The sequence below is a fragment of the Nothoprocta perdicaria genome, unplaced genomic scaffold (assembly GCF_003342845.1).
Source record: "Nothoprocta perdicaria isolate Ctin4 unplaced genomic scaffold, notPer1 scaffold_26, whole genome shotgun sequence".
NCBI classification, from domain to species: Eukaryota; Metazoa; Chordata; class Aves; order Tinamiformes; family Tinamidae; genus Nothoprocta; species Nothoprocta perdicaria.
The window spans coordinates 5,035,094-5,058,052 of record NW_020455488.1 but is presented as its reverse complement, the minus strand read 5'-3'; the positions used below and the strand labels follow the sequence as shown (position 1 = coordinate 5,058,052).

At 55.1% G+C, this 22,959-nt stretch overlaps 1 protein-coding gene across 1 annotated transcript in view; it reads left to right on the top strand.

Annotated features, from left to right (window-relative positions):
- Nucleotides 1–22,959, top strand: part of ITGA11 (integrin subunit alpha 11) — a 35,062-nt gene that overhangs the window by 11,180 nt on the left and 923 nt on the right. Inside the window, exons 3-28 of the mRNA XM_026040539.1 lie at nt 485–594; nt 2,402–2,493; nt 2,724–2,838; nt 4,299–4,426; nt 4,836–4,984; nt 5,480–5,624; nt 6,197–6,362; nt 7,479–7,552; nt 8,394–8,538; nt 10,028–10,176; nt 10,299–10,439; nt 10,807–11,010; nt 11,378–11,508; nt 11,907–12,073; nt 13,392–13,534; nt 14,541–14,651; nt 14,879–14,964; nt 16,421–16,628; nt 18,061–18,159; nt 19,331–19,407; nt 19,927–20,016; nt 20,628–20,715; nt 20,787–20,900; nt 21,576–21,662; nt 22,198–22,308; nt 22,451–22,546. Of these exons, the coding sequence (XP_025896324.1) occupies nt 485–594; nt 2,402–2,493; nt 2,724–2,838; nt 4,299–4,426; nt 4,836–4,984; nt 5,480–5,624; nt 6,197–6,362; nt 7,479–7,552; nt 8,394–8,538; nt 10,028–10,176; nt 10,299–10,439; nt 10,807–11,010; nt 11,378–11,508; nt 11,907–12,073; nt 13,392–13,534; nt 14,541–14,651; nt 14,879–14,964; nt 16,421–16,628; nt 18,061–18,159; nt 19,331–19,407; nt 19,927–20,016; nt 20,628–20,715; nt 20,787–20,900; nt 21,576–21,662; nt 22,198–22,308; nt 22,451–22,546 (3,226 nt within the window). The remainder of the gene's footprint in view (nt 1–484; nt 595–2,401; nt 2,494–2,723; nt 2,839–4,298; nt 4,427–4,835; nt 4,985–5,479; nt 5,625–6,196; nt 6,363–7,478; nt 7,553–8,393; nt 8,539–10,027; nt 10,177–10,298; nt 10,440–10,806; nt 11,011–11,377; nt 11,509–11,906; nt 12,074–13,391; nt 13,535–14,540; nt 14,652–14,878; nt 14,965–16,420; nt 16,629–18,060; nt 18,160–19,330; nt 19,408–19,926; nt 20,017–20,627; nt 20,716–20,786; nt 20,901–21,575; nt 21,663–22,197; nt 22,309–22,450; nt 22,547–22,959) is intronic.

Below are 22,959 nucleotides of genomic sequence, written 5' to 3'. Positions count from 1 at the left end.
ATGCACCCTTGGCCTGGGCAGTGTGTGGAGTGACCGTTTCTGTAGGAAATGCCTATTTCAGGGAAGGAAGCGGTCTGTCACTGAGTCCTCCTGTGCCATTTATGGACGCACAGCATGCCCAAGGAGACTCGCATAGATGTCTCTGTCCAAGTCCCTTGTCCAACCTCAGAGATAKCCCTCAGACAGAGATGCCTCCCCTTCCCTTTCCTGCAGGCTCTCCTGGTGCTGGATACACTGGACTTTTGTGGCTTGCAAGAAGCCATAACTTTTTTTTTTTTGACCACTTCTTTGCGAGTTTCATTTTTCTCATGAAAAAACAGCTCTGGAGAGTGGTGTCGGGGTGCTGCTGACAGGAACCTCTGTCTCCTCTTCCTCTTCCTCTTCCTCTTCCTCTTCCTCTTCCTCTTCCTCTTCTCTTCCTCTTCTCTTCCTCTTCTCTTCCTCTTCTCTTCCTCTTCTCTTCCTCTTCTCTTCTTCTCCTCAGGCTTGTGGTGGGAGCCCCTTATGAAACCAACGGGCAGCAGAAGACAGGGGATGTCTACAAGTGCCCGGTGAACGGCAGCACCCACAGCAACTGCACCAAGCTCAATCTAGGTACCAACTGCATGGGATCGGGCTGCTGGACACGGCAGGGTGGCACCTTGGGGGCTCGGTGGGCGCATGGGCTTTCCTTGGGCTCTGAAGACCCCTGTTGCTCCAAGAGCCCAGGGCCGGCAGGTTTAGGAAGGATTTTTAGGTGTTCATCTAACCCCTGGTGTTGGGCTTCAGGAAACATCAAAAGTCAAGCAGCTTGGGATAAAATGAAAATGCATTAGCACTTATTATGCATTATTGTACATTTATGATAGCTTGCATGGTTTTGTTTGATCAGGATTAGTCTTGACTTGAGCAGCATCGTCTGGGTTTTTGGGGAAAAGCAGCTGTGCAGTTGTCTTTTTTTGTTGTTATTATTAATGTGAAGTATTCCGAGCTTCAAATCTGATAAGGCTGCAAGAGCTTTGGCTCGCTCGAAACATTTCTGAACTGAAAGTGAAAAAAAAGAYGGGAGCCAAATCTATTTTTGTTCAAAACCATTCAGTTTTCCTTTTTCTTTTATTTCTAATGGCAACAYCAAAATCCTTCAAGGAAATAAATCTCTTCTGTGTGCAAATCTGATTTTTTCCAGAAAGCATTTTTTTTTCCCCATTAGAAACAAATCTTGAATGAGAAGATCTATCCCATGTGCACTTGCTGGTTTTTATTTTTAATTAGCCTGTCTAATTAGAACGGTCCATTGGGAGCCTTTGAGTAAAGCCAGACGTGGAGCTGTGGATGTGCAGAAGTGGTGTGAGATGCTGGTGGCCCCCCATCCTCACCTGCCTGTAGCTCCTGAGCTGGRGGGCCTGGTGCTCCTGCCCAGTGGGTCTGCACCACGTAGGAATGTGATGGAGCTCCAGCTGGATCTGCAAGAGCTCCTGGCGATGATGGGTTGTGAGCAGATGCCCTTCCAATAGAATGGGAAGAAGCTTCCATTTCATTGGAAAGAACCTTCCCGTTGAATGGAAAGAACATTCCTGTTGAATGGGAAGAAGCTTTGATGTTGAAATGACCTCGAGAWGCTCATCAGGAGGCACAAGTGAGATGCAGGAAGGAGCTTTCCCCAAGCTGGAGAATTTTAGCAGAGGGCTGGTCCAGGGCTGCATCCCCCAGGTCGGGATGCTGAGCCYGGTCTGACCTCCCTCGCGCTGCGGGTCCAGGTTTGCATTTGAGCCACCTCCTGGTTTAAACCTCAGCAAGGACCTTCCAAAGGCCCCAGACAGAAACAAAACAAACAAACAAAAATACTATAAAGTGACCAATTTCCTCCCCTGCRTTTTTTTTTCTCAGCCACCACAGGCTGAGCTGTGTTTTTGATGTCCAGATGAAGCTATGCTGGAGGAGCGGATGGAGCAGACAGTGTTTTTGTTAAAGCTAGAAGATATTAATGTTAACCCAAATAAAATGCTGCCCCGTGGGCCGTTCCCGGTTTGAGGATTAAGACAAGAGGAACGGAAGAAATGTACGGCTGTAAATCTGGGGYTGAGCGTAAAAAGCTGCTAAAGAGGAGACGTGAGAGCCGCTCATTCCCAAAGATTTACCGTGTAGGAAACGCAGTTTCCGACTCGCTGTTTCACTCGCTGGAAGGCTTGTTTCTCTTTGTTGATTAGGGATTTAGGGGGAAAAAAATTATAAGCCTTATCTTGAGAGCAGCTTCCAAGGGCGGCCGAGCTGCGGCGTGAGCAGGGCGGCGCTCTCCCGGGGCTCCCAGCCGGATCCCTGCCGCTCCGGGGCCACGGGGGCCCGAGGGAAGGATGGATTCTCACAGTCGCCCCATGCCACGTGCTTAATCCCGGCGCCGCTCCCTGCCCTCTCCTCCCTGCAGGAAGAGTGACGCTCTCCAACGTGTCCGAGCGGAAGGACAACATGCGCCTGGGGCTCAGCCTGGCCACCAACCCCAGGGACARCAGCTTCCTGGTAAGAAACGGACCTTGGCATTAGCTCTCCCTTGCCATGCAAGGAGCCGAGGCTTTTCCCTAAGTGTAAACACATAAAGTTATGCAAAAATGCAGGCACAAATTCACGCCTATGTTGCATGCACGCGTGCCAAAACCCCTTTGCTGCTCTTCAGCACCTCCGGAGCGACGGCTCCGTAAGGGGCACTTTTCCGAGTGCTGCAGATGCTCTGTTTTCCCCCGTTTCTGCAGGCCTGCAGCCCGCTCTGGTCCCACGAGTGCGGCAGCTCCTACTACACCACAGGAATGTGCTCCAGGGTGAACTCCAACTTCAGATTCTCCAAGACCGTGGCTCCCGCTCTGCAGAGTACGAGAAACCATCTGCTTTGTAGCCCATAACGCAAAGCCGGCTTTTGAAGTCAGGGAGTATTTTTGCTCTTTAAGCGCTCCAGTGCCGTTGAGGAAACCAAGCAACATCCCTATTTAGCAGGAGGAAAGATAGGAGAGGAAATTATTGCAGGAAAGCAATTCAAAGGGAGTTGCGTACGCGGACATCTGGTAAACATTTTCCTTTTGACTGACACCCCGGGAAGACAAAAAATACCTTATTCTTCCAAGAACAGAAGTAAAAGTATCCAGAATATTTTATCAGCACGGTTAGCAAGGCAAAATAGGGAAAGAATTCAGCTCCTGGCCGCACAGCACAAAGAGCTCATTGACTGAAAGCTGAACCTCTTGGCCCAAATTTGTAAACGCGGGTGCATAAAGCCAGGTCCTGGTTTTATTCGGAGGCTTTAAATGAGCCTCCTGGTTTTGCTGTAGGTGTGGAGACATCTCAAGGGCTGGTCCGTGGAGGGGATGGGTTTGCTGGGCTCTCCCAGCACAACCACAGCAGAGCCCCATGGTCACCAGCCCCATGGTGGTCACCAGCCCCATGGTGGTCACCAGCCCCATGATGGTCACCAGCCCCATGATGGTCACCAGCCCCATGGTCCTCAATGCAGGACCAGGACCAGCACCTGCCACCAGGCGAGCGGTTTTTATGGGTTTCACGTATTGCTTCCCTCCCTCCCATCCCCGCAGATGCTCCTTTTCAGCCCTTGCTGTGAAGGCTGCCGGTTCCTTGGGAGGCAGAAGGTTAACACGTGCCGTGCATCCCTCGGCGTGCTCGTCTTTCCGGGTCCTGCTCTTGAGTTCAAAGCGCCGTTTGAAGCCGCTCGTGTCACCCTGCTGACAACCCTGGGTTATCCCAACGTGCAGCCGCATCCCCATGGACCAGCCGCTGAACGGCTGCACCCAGTGAGCCCGTCACCAAGTTGTGTCTTCTGGGCTCCCTCTCTCAGTACCACCAGGAAAATAAACACGAGACACAGAGATTAGGTTGAATAATCTCCGGTCCACTTCCTAAACCCCTTGCAGCCCTTTCTTTTGCTAGGGTTCCCAGTGCGGTTTTTGGCTTAGACAATACTGGTTTTAACGAGAACTTGCACAGGGAAAGGCTGCACAAGAGAGGGAAGGGAGGTCTCCGGCTGCATTAGCCCGGATGGAGGCCGGCATCTGGATCAGAGGAAATATCACCAGGTGGCCAGGTGTTATTCTTAGAGATTTTTCCCTCTTTTTTTTTCAGAGCTGAGAGGATGCATGTGGGCTCTTCCTGTCTTAGGGAAGCAAATACGACCTGAAGGCCTTTGTGAATGTTTGAAATGAGATTTTTTTCTTTTTTTTATACAAATCATAAAAGCGAATACAGCAAGGAATTAGACCATAAATTTCTTCATTGCAAGTGCTGCCAAGATCTTTCATTAACCCACCGTGTCTTTTTCACAGGATGCCAGACGTACATGGACATAATCATAGTTCTGGATGGATCAAACAGCATCTACCCTTGGGTTGAAGTTCAGCATTTCCTGATAAACATCTTGAAAAAGTTTTATATCGGCCCCGGACAGATTCAAGTAAGCCCATGCTCAACGTGGTRCTCTTCTGTGAACATCCACGCTGCTGCTGTGCTTCTCTGTCATGCACATTCCCCAAGCCKTTTGCAAAGCCCCTTTCCTGCCAATTTGTTGTAGCTTGGCACCATGCTTCTCAAAATAAACACCCAACATATGCATTTTAAAGCCAAGCCCATGGAAATAACGCTTGTCCTTAAATGAGCTATGGAGGAAGGAGCAACCCACACCCTGGCTGGGCTCGGGGAGGATGAAATCATGGGGAAACACAGCAATAAGGTCCCATATAGGCATGACCGGCTGCGGCCGTGAAGGTCTCCCCATCCTCCTCGTGTTGCTCTTCATGGGGTTAGCCATTATCCGCTGTTATCTCTTATCCGTTATGTGTTTTTAATGCCGCTCTACTCCCCAGGTGGGGGTGGTTCAGTACGGAGAAGACGTCGTCCACGAGTTTCACTTGAACGACTACAGGTCCGTGAAGGACGTGGTGGCGGCTGCGAGCCACATCGAGCAGCGGGGCGGCACGGAGACCCGCACAGCCTACGGCATCGAGTTCGCCCGGTAAACCCCCCGCCACGGCCTGCCTTCCGCTGCCCTCACGTCATCCTCTGCTTCTGGCCTCCTTCTCCCCACCTTTCTGCGGTCTCAGCCCCTCAAATGCACCCACATCCGCACCCCAGCCTTAGGCTCAGCTCTTCTTTGCTCCCGCGTTAGGTAACCGGGAGCTTGAAGCCCCAAACCACAGCTACAGCCCCTCCTTTTAGGGGAATAAATGCCTATTTTGTGCAAATTCCCACTGTAACTCCCAGGCAGAACCTGRCTGATTTCCCTGGTGCAGATTTGGACCATTGAGCTCAAACAGAGGATTCCCACCCAAAAGAGGCCACATCCCCTGCAGAGGTCCATGGGAGCGCAGGGTCCCCTGGGTGGGTGACGTGGGACCGTGGGCAGGGTCCACGGGTGGTGGCGGGGGCCGTGGGTGGCACAGGGGCCGCGGCGAGGGACCGCAGCCCGCCCGGCAGCCCTGAGCAGCCCGGGACATCTCTTCACTTGCAGCTCGGAAGCGTTTCAGAAAGGTGGCCGGAAAGGGGCAAAGAGAGTAATGATTGTAATCACAGATGGAGAGTCGCACGACAGCCCAGACCTGGAGAAGGTGATCGAGGACAGCGAGAGGGACAACGTCACCCGCTATGCGGTGGCTGTAAGTAGAAGGGGGGACGGGCCACCAGCCACCAGTTGCCAAAGCACCTCAACAGAGATGCTTGTTGAGGTCCATGGTCCCCATGGCCATCCTTAATCCCTGGGCACTATCAGAGCGGCTTGGGAGCAACCAGCTATGGGAGTCACCAGCCAGGACCTTGGGGTCTTTGCCCAAGGGCAGCTATGAGCCAGTGCCTTCGTTTGCCCATCTGCAAACCAGGCCCTTGCTGAGCGTGACACTGGAATATAACCTGTACAGAAGTCAAATGTGACCCCCTGGGTGAAGGATACTCCATATGAGTTATAACAACTTAGGGACATGGTTTACTAGACATGGTGATGATGGGTTTATGGCTGGACTTGATAATCCTGAAGGTCTTTTCCAACCATCRTGATTCTCTGATTCTTGCTCCCCAGTTTGCAAGTAATGCAGGAACTGGATATATCAGGCAGGGAAGGGAAGCATAGACTTTGTGGCTCCTTGCAAGCGGAGATGTCTGGTTTGGGTGACCTGGAAGAGCTCCGTGCAAAGCAAAAACCCTCTCAAGGCTTGCATTTTTATTCCAAACCTAGGTCCTGGGCTATTACAACAGAAGAGGCATCAACCCCGAAGCCTTCCTGAATGAAATCAAATTCATAGCGAGCGACCCCGACGACAAGCACTTCTTCAACGTCACGGACGAAGCGGCGCTCAAGGACATCGTGGACGCRCTGGGCGAGAGGATATTTAGCTTGGAAGGTGAGTGGAATGTTCTCCAGCACGCGGGGCAAGGATGGATCATTGGGAGCCAGCCCACGTTCCTCATGGCCAGGCTGCAGAGCATCATTGCAAAGGGCAGACCTTCCTCCACCATCTCCTCTCCTTGCAGGGCATAAAGCCCTACTTTGAGCATCTTCATTTTCCTGCCTCTGTATGAGGATCATCCTTCTCTTGAGCTCTTTGCAGCCCTCCAGGTGATGGAGCCCGCAGCCCCTCTCCCCCACCTACCAGCTCCATCGGTCTGCATTGGCAGAGCTCTGATTTTGCTGTAATTTAGAGCAAATGTGGGGTTTGGCTGTGGGTACGCTGGGTGGCAGCCCCTGTCTTGTCCCCACCCGTCCAATGACACTTAGATCCAGCCAAGTTACAAGCAGGTAAAACTCACTGCATGCCCAGCGCTAGGSATGCCCTGGAGCACCGGAGGTTATGGAATTGGGAGAAAAACAGTGTTTTGATCTGTTTTGGCTTTAGCTTGCTAGCTGAAAGAGAACATGAGGAAAGATCATTGTTTTTTGTCAGTCTCAGCGAAAACACTCTGTCAAAATGACCCTCTCCTCACCTCCCCCGGGATGTGGCTTTTGCTGGATTAAGTGTTTCTTTCCTGGTGACGAGTTTGCTCCTTCAAAGCAAATCTATCCAAGCTTCCTAGGAAAACTACATACCGAAGCGAATGATCAGAACAAAATACAGAGGGTTTTCACTTAAAATGAAACACCTTAGGGCTTTGGCTTGTGAGATTTGGTTCGGAACAGCTCACGAATGCCCCATTGGTTCTGCTAGGGAGCTCGGTCCAAGCAGCTCAGTGGTTTTCTGGGGCAGAAAGCATCACCTGAGAGACCTTATCTGCCTGCAAAAAATGAAGTAAAATCCTCCAGAAACTCATTTCTGGGAGATTCTGCAGCTCATAGTATTTATCCAGTGGCTGAGAAGCAACGCAAGTCGGTGCAATGGTGATTTGGGGTGGAAACAGGCACATTTGCAGCAACTGAGACCTTTGGTGCTGCAGAGGTGGCTGTTGGTCTCTCCCAAGTCCACCAAGCAGCCCTGCTCCTCCTGGAGAGCTTTCCAGCAAGTGCAAATTCCTCTTTATTTTAGGAACCAACAACAAGAATGAAATCTCCTTTGGCCTGGAGATGTCCCAGACTGGATTTTCATCACATATTGTGGAAGTAAGAGAGCAAATGCACTTGTTCGGTTCCTCCTCCTGGTTTTTTTTGTGTGGAAAGCTGACCCATGGAAAGGGTTGGGATGGTTTTAGCACGTGAGGTCAGGCTGTAAATTCAAGTGACACTTTTAAGACGTGTTTAATTTTTGTGTGTCRATGATTAATCTGAGTCTTTTGTGTATCTCTAAGAAATAGCTTGTTTTTCCCAGAGAAAATATCTCCTGAAGCTTAGAGACAGTATCTCTTCCCAGATTTTTTTCCCTGTATTTTCTCTGCCGCTCTTTGAGGGAACTGGATCTATTAAATAACATCCACATTTGTGCCCAAGCCTGTACTGTGTAATACTGAAGTAAGCACAAGTCTTGACTGGAGGTTAAATTCACCCTAGYACAAATTCAGCAAAATTTAGGCCCTTTCTGAACGTAGGGACCTTCATTTTAGGGTTGCTGATGGGCTCCACGGGCCCCTGGGTCAGAKCTAAAAGTCAGCAAGGATTTTCTGCTCCAGCTTAGAAATAAAATAGAATAACACAGCATGAAATAACACARTGCATGCAAAGCAGAGGTGGAGCGGTTAAACCAGGACAGCCTCTGCCACGGGCTGCAGGCTCGGTGTGCGGCGGGAGGATGCCACTGTAACCATTTTTTTTCTTTTTTCTCCCCATTTTGTGAGGTTCCTCTCTGTTTCTGCAAATGGCAAGTGTGGTTTCTGGGTGGGACGGCTCTGCTCTGCTGTTTTCTGCCTCCACTTTGTGTTTTCTGGTAGGGTTTGGGCTCTTAGGAGGCAGACCAGGGGAAGCTGGCGCCTTGCCCAGTGCCCCGATGCCGACTGCCCATTTCCCCCAGGACGGGATCCTGCTCGGGGCCGTGGGCGCCTATGACTGGAACGGAGCTGTCCTCAAGGAAACCAGCAGTGGGAAGATCATTCCCCTGCGAGAGTCCTATCTCCAGGAGTTCCCAGAGGAGCTCAAAAACCACGGCGCCTACTTAGGTAAGCGAGCCCAAACCGKCTCCCTTTCCAGGGCAGAATGCATGATTTTACGCTTAATAATAGAAAACGCGGAATATTTCACGGCTGAGTCATTTTTGCCGGYGCTGGCACCGAGTGCCCGGTGCTCTCGGAGCTGCTGGCTCTGATGGATCTGCATTACCTCCTGCTAAGCGAGCACCTTGCCAGGGAGGGCTCCAGACCTAGCCTGCCATAGAGCCCAGGGGCATGGAAACGCAGGAATAATCCGGGCATGGGCTGCGGCCAGTGCAGGTCAGCTACGGTACTTACTGGAACGGTTTAGCAAACACTGATGAAATTTCATGCCCGCAGAGGAAATACCTGCTGTGTTAATCCATTCCATGTGCGGCTCTCGGAGGCCCGGAGCAAGAGGAGCAGCTCGGCTCCCAGCCTCTTTCCTGAGCTGCACGAGCCCGGCTTGTCCCTCCGTGTCCGGGAACACCGGGAGCCCTGGGACACACGGTTTTCCTCCAAGAAATAGCAGGGAGAGCAGCAGAGCCTCATTTCAGCTGGACTCTCAGTGCCTGGAGCGGGGACCGCTGCGGTTGTGCAAAGAAATGTTCCCGACCATAGAAAGAAATGTTCACGCGGGATTTTGGGTTGATCCTGTCTTTGCTGTTGAGTCAAGGAGGCAAAAAATGAGGTATTCCAAACAGCCTGGTGTGTCCTGCTGCAAAGCAGCCCTGTTGTCCAGCTCCAGGTCTTCCTGAGGCTAATGCCTTGTTTGAGGAGGTCAGCACCAGGGAAATGGATGCATTAACCCCTGAGATACTCCAAATCCAAGTGGAYGTGGCCCTGAGCAGTGCGCAGCTTCGGAGGTGGCCCTGCTTGGAGCCTGCAACGCTTTAAGTAGCTTGTAAAACCGACTGTGAATGTGCAGGAGGCCGGGCTTAGCTGCAGGTTGACCAACTTAACTCCTATTCCAGCTACTGCAGCCCACAGAGGCTGCCAAAGCTCACACGTGGAGAGAGGTGTTGGTGATTCCTGTGCAGAAAACGCTCCTTGAGCTCAGGGGAAACGGCTCCCTCGGGGTCTTTAGCTTATGTAGGGCTGTTTGCATCAGGACTGTGGGGCAGTGCTCTGTGTGGATTTATTGCATGGTGGATTTTGATGTCAGACATCAGCGACGTTGCTTTGGACGCAGCTCCTGGCAGGCTCGTCCCGGGGCACGCTCCGGGTCGTGGTGAGCTTAGCTTCATGCAAGTTCTTGGGCATCCCTATGGGCTCGCCTTCCACAAAAGCAGCGTCTTACACATGCCTTACGAGCTGCACCAGCCCGTGCCAAAGCCCTCATGGAGGAGCCCAAAGCACAAGGTCCTAGCAGCWGGGTTGGCTTGGAGGGCTCTATCTCTGGAGAAACCTCCATTTATAGCTTGCCGATTTGGACCGCGGCCAGCGCTCTCTTAGCAGCTTGACGTTAACGGGAAGCAGCCGGCGGGGCCGCGCGYGCTCACGCTCGCCCCCGGCGCAGGTTACACCGTCTCGTCCGTGGTGTCGGCCGCGCGCCAACGCATCTACGTGGCCGGAGCGCCCAGGTTCAACCACACCGGGAAGGTCATCATCTTCACCATGCACAGCAACCGGAACCTCACCATCCACCAGGCGCTCAAGGGCGAGCAGGTGAGGCTCTCCACGCTCCTCCTCTCCRTGGCTGCCCTTCCATCCGCCCTTCCAATCCGTTGGGTTGCACCCAACGGTTGCAGCCCTCTCCTGCAGATCTGCAAGGGGTCCCTCTCTTGCAGATCGGCTCCTACTACGGCAGCGAGATCAGCGCGGTGGACGTGAACGGCGACGGCGTCACGGACGTGCTGCTGGTCGGGGCCCCCATGTTCTTCAGCGAGGGCAGGGAACGGGGCAAGGTCTACGTCTACACCCTAAGAGAGGTGATTGCCCCCCGTGTGCCAGGACATGTGGGGCTCCAGTGCTGTCCTGGWCAGAGAATTTGCCCTTTTTTGCCCCGTTTATGAGGGGGGAGATGCGTGCTTTGTGTGCGGCAGGCACATTTGCACCCAGGGACGCTGGCTCTCCGCCTCGCACCAATATCCAATCTGCCACTTCTTTTCCCCGGAGTTTCTGGCTGGCTGGATGAAAGGCTCCATGGGCGGGAGGAGTTGCACTGGGTTTATTTTGCAGGGCTCTTGTGGGCCGTTTCTGTTTGTTTGCCTTTTGGGGTTTCCTCGGCTTTCCAGGCTCGCTGCTAACGCTCTTTTTTTCTGCTTTTTTCCCTTGGCTCCTTGGCCGTTTTTGCAGGACCGCTTTGTTTCCAGCGGGGCCCTGGACGACTCGCAGGGCTACCAGAACGCCCGCTTCGGCTCCTGCATCGCCGCCGTCTCCGACCTCAACCAGGACTCCTACAACGACGTCGTCGTGGGGGCGCCGCTGGAAGACGACCACCAAGGAGCCATCTACATCTTCCACGGCCGCGGAGAGACGGTCCTGAGGAAATACAAGCAGGTGCAATTCCCGTCGGCTCCTTCTCCCCCCGAGCTGTGGCCACCAACAAAGTCAAAGGGTGTTTGGCTACAAATTTCCACTGGCGTTGCTCGCCGTTGCCAGATGGGTTCCCTTGTGATGCACCCAAGACAAAGCAAAGGTTATTTCTGGAAAGCTGGCTTGAAATTAGGGGTTCCCACCACGGTTCCCATGCATGCCATTTATTCCTTGGCCTCCCCAAATGCATTCCTGCATTGCACTCGTGCAGATGCTTCCTGGGCTTGCTAACACGACACAGCCCTGAGCTTGCTTTGGGGGCCGGCAGCGACGCTCCTGCTGGAAACAAGGCTGGATTTTCTTTTCTTTTCCCTTCTTTTTTGCTTTCCAGAGGATAGCAGCTGTGGAGCTCGGACCGGGCCTGATGTATTTTGGATGCAGTATCCACGGCCAGCTGGATCTGAACGAYGACGGGCTCGTAGACCTGGCGGTTGGCTCCCTGGGGAACGCCGTGCTGCTCTGGTTAGCTATATCTCATCTGGCACTGTCTCCTGCCCTAAGGTCACTGCGCCTGTTGACGTCTCTTAACATCAGTTTTGCCCTTAAAATCRGGCCGGTCTCCACAATAACAACCTCTTGTCTCGCAAGGCTGTGGGGTTTCAGACACCACCTTCTAATGCAGTTGAGACCTGGAGGGACGTCAGCGTCGTTTTGCACTGAGTTTCAGCATSATTCCCCCAGAAATTGAAGCCAGCCGATTTATTTGCTGCGATTTGTCCCAATTCCCTCTATCCTTATTAAATAAAAACGGAGAAGACGGTGCTGAGCTSGGGGGTGGCCACACGGCTTGCAACGTCCTGACCGCAGCAAGCCGTGGCCAGCCTCAGGACTGAGCTCCTGCTGCCTTGCTGGCCCTGCAGGTCCCGCGGCGTCGTCCAGGTCAACGCCAGCGTCCGCTTCGAGCCGCCCAAGATCAACATCTTCACCAAGGACTGCAAGCGCAACGGCAAGGAGGCCACCTGCATGTCAGCCTTCGTCTGCTTCACTGCTGTCTTCCTCTCTGCCCACTTCCAGACGGCCAGTGTGGGTAAGAGACAGGAGGAAAATGGGTTTTATTTATTTTTTGGCTCTCCAGCCCTGCTGTGGCTGACAGCAATGAGCTAAGAGCTCGGTAATGAGCAATATCAGTCCTGCACAAGCACCTGTGCTGATGCAGTCCCCTGCCACCCCTCAGAGCAGCAGGACCAGCAGTAGGGACCTCCACGAAGAGTCCTTTACACCCAGTGCTTGGGTGCATTGGACTCTCTGGGGACATCCTTTCAGAAAAGGTGTCCCAGAGGCAGGTCCCGTTTCCCCTCCAGCCTCTGCATGAAGTGACTCCAGCTCCCACAGAAACACGGAGCTCATGGGCTTTGTCGTGGGAGGACATCTGTGCACCATATGCATGCGCGCTTCACTCGCATCCCAGAGAATCCTCATGAATTTATTGCCTAGCTCTGGTTTTAAGACGTTGCATGGTGCGGTGACCTTGAGTCTACCCGGAGGATGCCCGTGACTCCRCTGGAGCGAGAGGAAATGAAAGCAGCCAGGCCTCCGAAACGCTGCCCGAGGCGGGCTGAGGAAACCGGGTCCCGACCAAAGCCAAAGGAAACCTTCCCATTCCCCAGAGCAAGGATTCGGACCTGTGCACAGCTCCTGTAACTGCAGGGCAAGAAGCTGAGGGATTCCCTGCGAGCTGGGGACAGAGCCTGGCTTCTTGCTTCTCATGTGTTTTGCATTGCGTTGACGCAGTGGATGCAAAGTCCCTCCTGCCTCTGGCATGGGATTTGTGCCTTTTTTTGTGTCTCTGCAAGGAACAAGTGATTTCCCAGTAAAGGGGACCATGCACCAGGGTAGCTACAGCTTCCTAACCAGYCCAGGCCATATATAGGAATACATAGGAAACAAATATTTAAATATTCTGCACAGGTTTTTTCAAGACAWTGAGAAAAAGCCATCTTCAAAGTTCCTCCTTCAGCCAGAATGCAGATGCTCGAAACAAAATGTTTTAAAAATGCCAGCTTTTCCCTTTATACTTTCTCTATTTCTCTTTGAGCCTGCGCACTGTGCATGGGGTCTCCTGTGCAGGTGGACATGAGCARTACAACACAGCCTTAAAATCTTTCATATTTTAAGAGCCTTTTGACTATTTTTTCCCCCTTAATATACTCCACCTTGCAACAATTTCAAAGATAGTCTCTTTAGTCTCACGTTAGTCTCCTGAGCAGGGAATGAGGATGTGCATGGCCCAAAGGTTCTCCGTGCCCTGGCCTTGCTGCGGATGGAGTGCAGAGACGCAGGGGTGAGCGCAGGGCGCTCTGRTGCTGAGTGCAGGGCGCTCTGACGGGAGCCGCTCTCTCTTGCAGCCCTGCGGTTCAACGCGACCATCGACGAGCGGAGGTACACGCCGCGCGCCCACCTGGACGAGGGCGCCGAGCGGCACGCGCACAAGGCGCTCACCTTGCTCGCGGGCCGCGAGCGCTGCCACYGCCTCGGCTTCCACGTGCTGGTACGTGCAGAGGGCACCATCCTCCTTGCATCCTCCTTGCCAAGGCAGGCAGCCCGCGGGATGCAGCGGGGGGAATTGAGGCTGCYGGAGCGGGACCGCTCTTTGCAAGCAAGCGCACCGGGATGCGGGCGGTGGCGCTCGGTGGAGGCACCTCAAAGGCTTCCCGCGGCTGGAAATGAGGTCAGGATTAATCTCCGAGGCCGGATTTATTGCGGCTGGGTTGGATGTGGCGAGGCGCAGGCCGTGTCCAAGGGAGCAGCTGGTCGGTCTCAGGGATGTGACTTCACCGTGCTCCTTTGTGCACGCCGGGGCTGTGCCAGCGCTGCCCGCAGGGACTGCGCGTGACTCCCCCATCAGCCTCTCCCTCCTGCACCAAACGCAGGGAAAGCTCAAATCCACCTGGAAGCAAACGCTTTCGTGTCCATCCCCGGGTGTGCTCTGTGCTCYGGGTCCCTGTGCCCGGCCTCGGTTGCCAGCAAAACCCTCGGCATGGCGAGCGGCGAAGGCTGCCGCGCAGAGCTGGCCACCGGCGAGCATTCCCGGCGCATGAGCAGAATTCCTCGGAGGCCGGAGCGGGCTGCGCCGCCAGACGGGCTTGGCCTCAAACCCTGGCCTGAACTGCCCTGAACTTCGGGGAAATCTGATTCCAAAGTTCGGGACTGAGCTTGTGATTTAGCCCCGGCAGCAGCTCGCTGCAGGGCGGCTAGATGCCTTGCAGCATCCCCCAGGAGCATCCCTCTTTCCGGAGCTGCGTCTCCGGGATGGAGCACTGTTTRCACCGTCAGACACGGGCCGTGTACGGCACCGCCGTGCCTGCCTTGCTGCTGTCCCAGTGTCCTATTAGCAGGGGAGCTGAGATGTTTATGCACCGAGTTGTCCAAACTCCTAAGCTTTCATTTCCTAGCAGTCGAGCACCCCGCGATGCTCTTGGACTCTGCCCTGGGATCCAGCTGCCGTCGTGAGCTGGATTCCTGCCTTTTTGAAGGATCTCTTTCATCTGCTGCAGGACACAGCTGACTACGTGAAGCCGGTGGCTTTTTCCATAGACTATGACCTGGTGAGCCCCGAAGACGGTCCCATGCTGGATGACGGGTGGCCGACCTCKCTCAAGGTCTCGGTACGTGGCAGCACGAGGGCAGCACCCCGGAGGACACCTTGGTTAGTGTCCCCGGTGGCTGTGCAGATTGGATGATTTCAGTGCTTGTAGAGGATGTCAGTGTGGGCAGCTGGAATCCAAAAGGCACTTTGGAGGTCATCTTGCTTAGCAGATTTCTGAATGTGGCATCCTCATCCTTATCTTKGGGCTGTAAGCTGGACCTGAGCTGCTCTCGTCCCTCGCTCCAGGTGCCTTTCTGGAACGGCTGCAACGAAGACGAGCACTGCGTCCCCGACCTGGTCCTGGACGCCAGGAGCGACGTGCCAAGCGCCATGTGAGTGCATCACCCGGGCCCAGAACCCCTGAACCAGCCCAGACACTGGTACCCACCTCAGCGGGGTGCTTGCAAGCCTCTATACCATGGGGGCTATAGAGGATCCTTCCTATACATTGCTCTACGCCAAGGTCACTTTTGCTTTTGCACCGGCATTAGTTGCATCTCCTCCAGCAAGCACATGCATGCATGATGAGCTCAACCAYAGCAAAGAGCAAAGTTTGGACAAGCAAACTGCAAGATCTTCTGTGCAGAACTAGAGTTTGTTTCTTAGGGGCTTATGAGAAGGTCTYGGGCGTTCGTTCCACCTAGCAGGGATGCTTCGCTCCCTACAGAGATGCTCTCGGGCTTGTGCACATCTCGCCCCGTCCCCACGGGTCACCAAGTGCCAAGCACGGACTAGCCCAAGGTCTCAGCTCCTCAGCATTAGCAATTTAATAATGCAGACTAAATTAGTAAATTTAATTATTCGGTTATTTAGTGTATCTCAGCATCTAGTATTTGCAGAGATTTTCCTTCTACGTATGCAGTAGAATATGCACTGARTGATGAAATCTGAACTCCTGCATGTGGGCTTTGTCCTCTGCTTTGGTTTGGTTTGTTTGTTTTCTTTTGTTGTTGCTGCTGCTGCTTTTTGACTCTCCCTCTGCCCTTAGCAGAGATTTGGCACAGCCGGGTGGTTTCTCAAGGAATCCACCAGAAAACTAAAGCTCAATGCCGTGGTGATGAACCCAGGGAGACCCATGAGCAAATAGCAGAGGGATAAACGCAAGGCCGGCATCACCCACTCAGCAATCCCAGCCTTAGCTCATGCACCAAAGGGATTGCTCCGAGTGCTTTCCCACCAGTTATTTAGGAGGAATATGGGAGCCAGGAGCTCTGGCCCACCAGCAGCAGCGGGCTCTGCACCCATGSCCAGCCCTGCTACCTGCAGCTCGTTTTGTTGTTTTTTATTGCTCCGTGTCTCCTGCAAAGCTCCTGGTCCTAGTGCTGAGACCCGGAGCACGGCTGGGTCTGCAGGGGACATGGGGCATCCTTTGGCATCCAGACTGCACGGTGCATCCTTTGGCACCGGTMCCACGTTCATCCCAGCTTCTGGCTGAGCTCTGGCCCCAGTGCTTGACGGGAGCCGGATTATTTATTTATCCTAGTGGCGGGAGCTCCATGAATAAATAGTGGCTGGCTGCTGTGGGCTCCTGGCATGCCAGACCTCTACACCCATTCCTCCCAAAGCTCCTCAGCTTTCCTACCTGCATTAGCTGGGATCACAGCCAGCAGGAGAAAMAAAACAGAGGTTATTTTGCTCTGCAAAAATTTCCTGCAAAGAGGAAAGCACTTTGGGAAGAGCCTGCTCTTGAACACGGTGCCCCCTTTGCGAGCCCAGAGCCCCGCCAAGCCCTAGGGGTGACACGGGAGCCGGTGTCCCTCGCTCAGCCTCTCGCTCCCGTCTGCACAGGGACTATTGCAGGCGAGCTCTGCGGAGGCCGCCGGCCGAGTGCGCCGCTTACACGCTCTCCTTCGACACCTCCGTCTTCATCATCGAGAGCACCCGGAGGAGGGTGGCCGTGGAGGCGGCGCTGGAGAACAGGGGCGAGAACGCCTACAGCACCGTGCTGGACATCTCCTGCTCCGGGAACCTGCAGTTCGCCAGCCTGATCCAGAGGGTGAGCTCCGGGAGGGAGCGGGGTGGCGAGAGCCCTGGGGATGGGGTCGCGTTGAGGACCGTATTGGGGTGCTGAGGCTGGTGATGGGTCCCGTGCAGCCTGGGGAAGGGGACCGGCCGCTCCTGAAGGTGCTCGAGGTGACACTGCGCAGGGTGCACAGGGCGAGGGGAGAGGTGATCAGGCTCACGACGGGACGGTGGTTCTGCTCGGATGAAGCAGCAGAGCGCGTCCCCCTTCCGCAACGAGCATCCAAACCAGCGAGGGCAATAAATCCTCAATAAACCCTGGAAAAGCCAGGCTCCCTCGGTGGCGGAGCGAGAAAACCCGTCCTGTTTCTCATCCTAAGTTTGCTTGGAGAGCTCCAGGGCCCGGCCAGATGAGAAAGCAGAGTCCTAGAACAGAGCCCAGCGGCTTCCTTAGACCTCATAATTTAGGTGTATTTATGGTGTTATTTTCTAAGCATTCACAGGGTCCTCAGCTTGGAGACGCAGAAATATTTTACTTTTAAAAGCTTGCAATGAGGTCAAACACGGAGGAAATTATTTCCTGTTTTATTTTCTTACTCTCCGATGTGGATGAAATTCTCCCATCTTTTTTTTTTTTTTTTTTTTTTCTCCTGTGGCTTAAAAACACTCACTGCGTGCTGCCAAATTCCTGTCGGGAGGGATTTTTGCAGCCGAGTTATAACCCTTGAGAGTGTGGGCTGGTATTGGGAGCGCAACCATCGCTCTGGGCTCTCCGGTCCCAGCCACCCCGTTCCCTTGGGAGCCCAGGGATGGATCCAGCTGGAGCAGAGCAGAAATCTTCCAAGGAGAYGGGTTTATGCACGAGGGCAGCTGCGTTTTGGGGCTGTGCTCCCCTTTGCTGCAGGTGTCCCGCCGGTGGGGATTCCTGCATTGCTATTTCCCTTGCAAAAACCTGCTCGTGTGTTTGTGGCTACCGCTGCCTATAAATGAGCAATTTGGCTGCAAAAGGGGATGGAAGGTTGTGCCAGAGCCGAATACCTGGGGGTTTTTTTTGGTGCTTTGCAAAGGGCTACGAGTTTCCCCAGCCCAGCTGGAAACTCGCTGCAGAAGTATCTGTCAGGAGGAGGAAATTAAATATTGCTCCTTAGCCGATGACTGTGTGCAATAATATCTTGTGCTATTTCTCGATGCTTCTCCGCGAGTCCTGCTTGGAGAAAGATGTTCCTCATTATGATCCCTGCGCCAAGAATAATCGTTTTTATTGGGTCTTTTTCGTTTGTCGCCCTCGTTAAGTTTCTAAAGGGGAKTTAAATTGGTGTGCGTGAGGTTGCTTTGCTAGAAATGCTCCTTTCTGCGAATGGCCTTAGGAAAGGCCCTAGAAATTAAGGAATTAAGGCCCTAGGAATAACCCGCGTGGGAAAGACTCATTGCCTGCAGCAAGGATGGTTTTTTGCGCCCCGTTTCAGGACGACAGCGACGTGAACATTGAATGCATGACCGACGAGAAGCTCCCCAACAGGCGGGTGTGCAACGTGAGCTACCCCTTCTTCCGYGCCAAGGCCAAGGTAAAGCCCTCGGAACAGGGTTTTTGAGCACAATCCCCCTTTTTCCCCATGTTGCTGGCTTTTGGAAGAAGCGTTAGGAGGCCTTGGAGGGCTGAGATGTTTCCTTAAAGCTGCCTTGAATTCTAGGAGATCGTCAGGCTGCCAAATCAAAACCAGCTCCTCCGAGGCAAGGAATTTGACGCTAATCCTTGAGCGTCGGCTCTGCGCCGCTGCCGGCGCTTATAGGCAGGCTTGCCTTGCAGGAGAAGTCCCCGTGCACTGCAGGGGACACTCCGGTTTTCCTTGCTCCCGTTTTCCTTRCTCCCAGTTTTCCTTGCTCCTGGTTTTCCTTGCTCTGGCTTTCCTTGCTCCCGGTTTTCCTTGCTCCCGTTTTCCTTGCTCCCATTTTCCTTGCTCTTCCAGCTTTTTCCCCCCTTTCCTCTTCCAACGGCATTTCCCCAACTTAGCAATCACAAACGCCCGACACCTCCCTTCCTAAATACCACCCTAAATACCGCAGGGAAGTGGCGGGATGCAAGAGAGCAGCTCGGGATCCAGGCACAAACCATATATCAGCCTGAAGCCTCCACTTGTCAGAACCTTGAAAACAACGGATGCGCCTCCGGGGCTCCTCTCCGGAGGCCAAAGCTCCCAAAAAAGCCGTCTCGGATGCTTGTGGCTGCAGACAAAAGCGGAGCAGCCCGGCTCCCCATGACCTACAAGGGCTGGGAATGCATCTGCRTGGCATCAGGTAGCCCAGGTCCTGCCAAAACAAAGACAAGCTGGAAATGGAAATTTGGCTCCAGAGCAGCAGGAGCTTTAATATTATAATCAGCTGTGCAGCCCCAGACAGTTTGAGGTCGCTGCCACGGCTCGCAGATGGGACATTTCTCACATTTTTGATTGCTGCTGGCCGCCCTGGCCGCCCTGCCAGCCGACCCGCTCGCCGCCAGAGCCCCGGGTGCTTTCGCTCTCAACGGGGCTGCTTTTTGCTCTCCGGCTTAAAAACCGAACACGCRGCGTGCGGCAGAGGAGGGCCCTGCCGCTTTCCTTGCCCCCGCATTCCCATTTTTTCCCATCACATTTCATGGCATTCCAAGGGCAGAGCCCRCTCTTTTTTTTTCCCTGATTTTTCTCCAATATTCCAGTTCTTCCCAATTCTCCAGTTTTTCTCYGTTCTTGGTCCCCGCAGGTGGCTTTTCGCCTGGATTTCGAGTTCAGCAAGTCGGTTTTCCTCCCGAGCATGGAGATCTCCCTGACTGCCACCAGGTTAATGGCTGCGTCTTGGTTCCCTTTCCACCATCTCCTCCTGCTTTCGCTCCTTGTTCCTGCTCCCCGCAGCCTGAGCCCTGTCCCTGGAGCGGGATCCCTTTGGCCTTGCTGGGATCCGGGTCTCCCACTTCCCATAGCTGTGTTTTTAGGGGAACCGCTTAGCTCTGGAGGCATCCAGAGGGAATAACTGCATGGRAATGAGATGGCCTTGGGTTCCTGCAGAGTAGGCAGCAATGAGGGGCTGTGTTTATTTAACTATATTCACGCTTTTTCTGCAAATATAGAGAAATTGCTCCACAGTCGCCAGCCTCTGGCGCTGGGTGGAAAGCAGCTCCAACCTCAACTCTCTTATTTAACCCCTTCCCAGCCAAAAACCCAACATCCCTGCAAACCCCTCCTTACGAAGGGCGGCCCCGCTCGCCTTCCCAAACGGTTCCGTTTTTTGCCCTTTCCCGCCACCTTTGGGCGGGGGGTCCCCGCGGGGGCCGGGGGGGCTCAGGCGCCGCTCGCCCGCAGCGACAGCGCGGAGGACGCGAGCACCGCCGGGGACAACGTGGCCCTGCTCCAGTACAGCCTCAAGTACGAAGCCGACCTGCTCTTCACCAGGTCGGTGCTGGTGCCAGTGCGGGGGGTGCTGGGGGAGCCCCAAGGGGCTGGGGTGACTTTTGGGGTGTCCCCAGGAGGGGACGGGTTCGTCCTCCCCTTCTGCCTGCTTGCAATTTGTCGGGGGGAGGCTCCTCTGATGCAATGAATATCTGAGTCGACCCGTGCAAAGAAGAATGATAAGAAAAAAAGGGTGTTTGGGTCTCCTGGGAGCACAAAGGGCGCAAGTGCTGGGTTTTTCCTAGYCATGCACAGAGCAGTGCCAGCGCTTCCCATTGGGATGCTCCTGGCTCCTTCCCCTCCTCTCCAGCAGCAAAATACAAATCGGATTCCCTTACTTAGCTCTATRCATATATAGATATATATGTACATATATATCTACATAGATATATACATAGATATGTACATATATATGTACATAGATATATATATACATATATACATATAACAAGGCTTTGGATGCCTCTAATGCATGAATGATGCAAGAAAAACTATGCAATGGAGTAACATAAAACTCCTCCCTTTTTCCCCATTAATTCCGCGGGCGGGCGCGGGGCCGTGGCCCCGGCAGCTCCGCTGAGCCCGCTGCAGCTCATTGCACTGATCCATCACAGGACATCGAGCCTGGGCTACTACGAGATCAAGGCGAACAGCTCCGTGGAGCGCTACGGCCCCGGGCCCCCCTTCCACTGCACCTTCAAGGTAGGGGGCACGCGGGGACGGGCGGCGCGGGGACGGGGACGTCGCGGTGCTCAGCGTCCCMCTCGCTCCAGCTGCAGAACTTGGGCTTCTTCCCCGTGGACGGCGTCACTGTCAAGTTCATGGTGCCCGTGGCCACGCGGGCCGGCAACCGCCTGCTGCTGCTCACGGAATTCACGGCCCAGCAGGTGGGAAGGGGCTGCCGGTGCCCGTGCAATTCCCAGCCGCGTGCACGCCTGGGAGCAGGGGCAGAGGGAGGGAGGGATGCATGGAGGGATGCATGGGTGGATGGGGATATGGATGGATGGATGCATGCATGCATGCATGGAGGGAGGGATGGATGCATGTATGTATGGAGGAATGGAAGGATGGAGGAATGCATGGGGGAATGCATGGAGAGATGGATGCATGCATGCATGCATGGAGAGATGGAAGGATGGAGGGATGGAGGGATGGATGGAGGGATGCATGCATGCATGCATGCATGGAGGGATGGAAGGATGGATGCATGCATGCATGCATGGAGGGATGGATGGATGCATGCATGCAAGGATGGAGGGATGGATGGATGCATGGATGGATGCACGGGGAGAAGGATGGATGCACAGATGCCCCTCTGGCAGCCTTGGCCCTGGTCTCTCTCCTGGGGTTTCTGTGCTCATTTGGCTGCACACATGGAAAACGGGAGCAGATGGGATTGGTCCCCGGCACTTGCAGAGATCCCACTCCCGCTGGCACTTAGGGAATTCCGGAGGGTTGGGAGGGAATGGGGTGTTGGGAGCCAGGCCGAGGGGTCCTGCAGCCCCACCAGCTCCCAGAGCAGCTCGAGGGGGGCCTGGCTGAGTCYTCCGCTTCCCCCCCAGGAAAACGCGACCTGCAACGTGTGGGGAAACAGCACGGACTACCGGCGGGCGCCGGCGGAGGAGGACCTGAGCCGGACCCCCCACCTGGTACCGGCGGCGGGACCTGGACCTGGACCTGGGGAGGGGGCACAGCTGGGGACACGGCTGCGGGGGCACACACAGGTGGAGGGGTGCACAGCTGGCAGGGCTTGCACATCTGGCAGGGGATGCACAGCTGGTGAATGCAAGGGAAGCAGTAACCTCAGATCCATGGAATCCTGTTCCTCCCAATAGTCTCCAAACAGGGAGCGGGAAGATAGGATGGGTGCCCCCCACCCCAGCCTGCACTCCCTCCATTGGCTTCTCCAGGGGCTCGTAAGGCACCAGCCTGATCCAAAGCGGCTCCTGCTGCTGCGAGGGGCCTCTCAGACCGGTGCAAACGAGGAGGGAGCAAATGCAAGGACTGGGGTGCAGCTCAAAGCGCAGCTGCAGCCCCAGCCCGGCCCTGCTCCCGCGTGGAGGCTTCGTCCCCAGCCCAATCCCCGTGGCTCCCTTTGGATCCGGAGCTTTCCCTCTGGATCCGGAGCTTTCCCYCTGGAYCCGGAGCCTTCCCCCTGGACCTGGAGCTTTCCCTCTGCCGCAGAACCACAGCAACGCAGACGCCGTGGCCATCGACTGCAGCGTGAGCCTGGCGCCCAACGAGGAGCTGCTCTTCCAGCTGCGCGGCCACCTCTGGATGAAGTCACTGAAGGCAGTAGGTGTCCCGAGCGCGGCCGCACGGGGACAGCTGCACGGTGCAGATCCCGGGCGGGGGCTCGCGCCRCGTTGGGCCCCCCGCGCCGTGCGGTGCCGGGGGCTCAGGGCGGCCCCGCGGGGCCCTTTTCCGCGCCGCGCAGCTCCAGTTCAGGTCGCTGAAGCTGACGATGAGCGCGGCGCTGCAGCGGCGCTTCCGCAGCCCCTTCGTGTTCCGCGAGGACGAGCCCAGCCGCCAGGTGAGCCGGGCGCAGCCGGAGGCGCCGCAGGGCCCCGCGCTGCTCAAAGCCGGAGCCAGTCCCTGGTCCCTGCTCCGGGAGCCCCTCGGGAAGAGCCGGAGCGGCCGCAGGAGGGACCTGCTGGCTCTGCAGAGCCCGGAGCTGCTCGGCGCGGCTGTGGCCGTGCAGAACCCAGCAGCACCCGGGTTTAGCAGTGAAAACCCGAGCAATCCCTGATGCGTGGGCTGCAAATCCCTCCCGTGTCCTCAGAGCATCCCTGTCCCTGCACCATCCCCACCATGGGTCCAACCCCAGCACTGCACCACCCCCTGCATTCCCATCCCTGCACCATCCCCACCATGGGACCATCCCCTGCATCCCCATCCCTGCCATGGGGCCAAACTCAGAGCATCCCCAACACTGAACTATCCCCT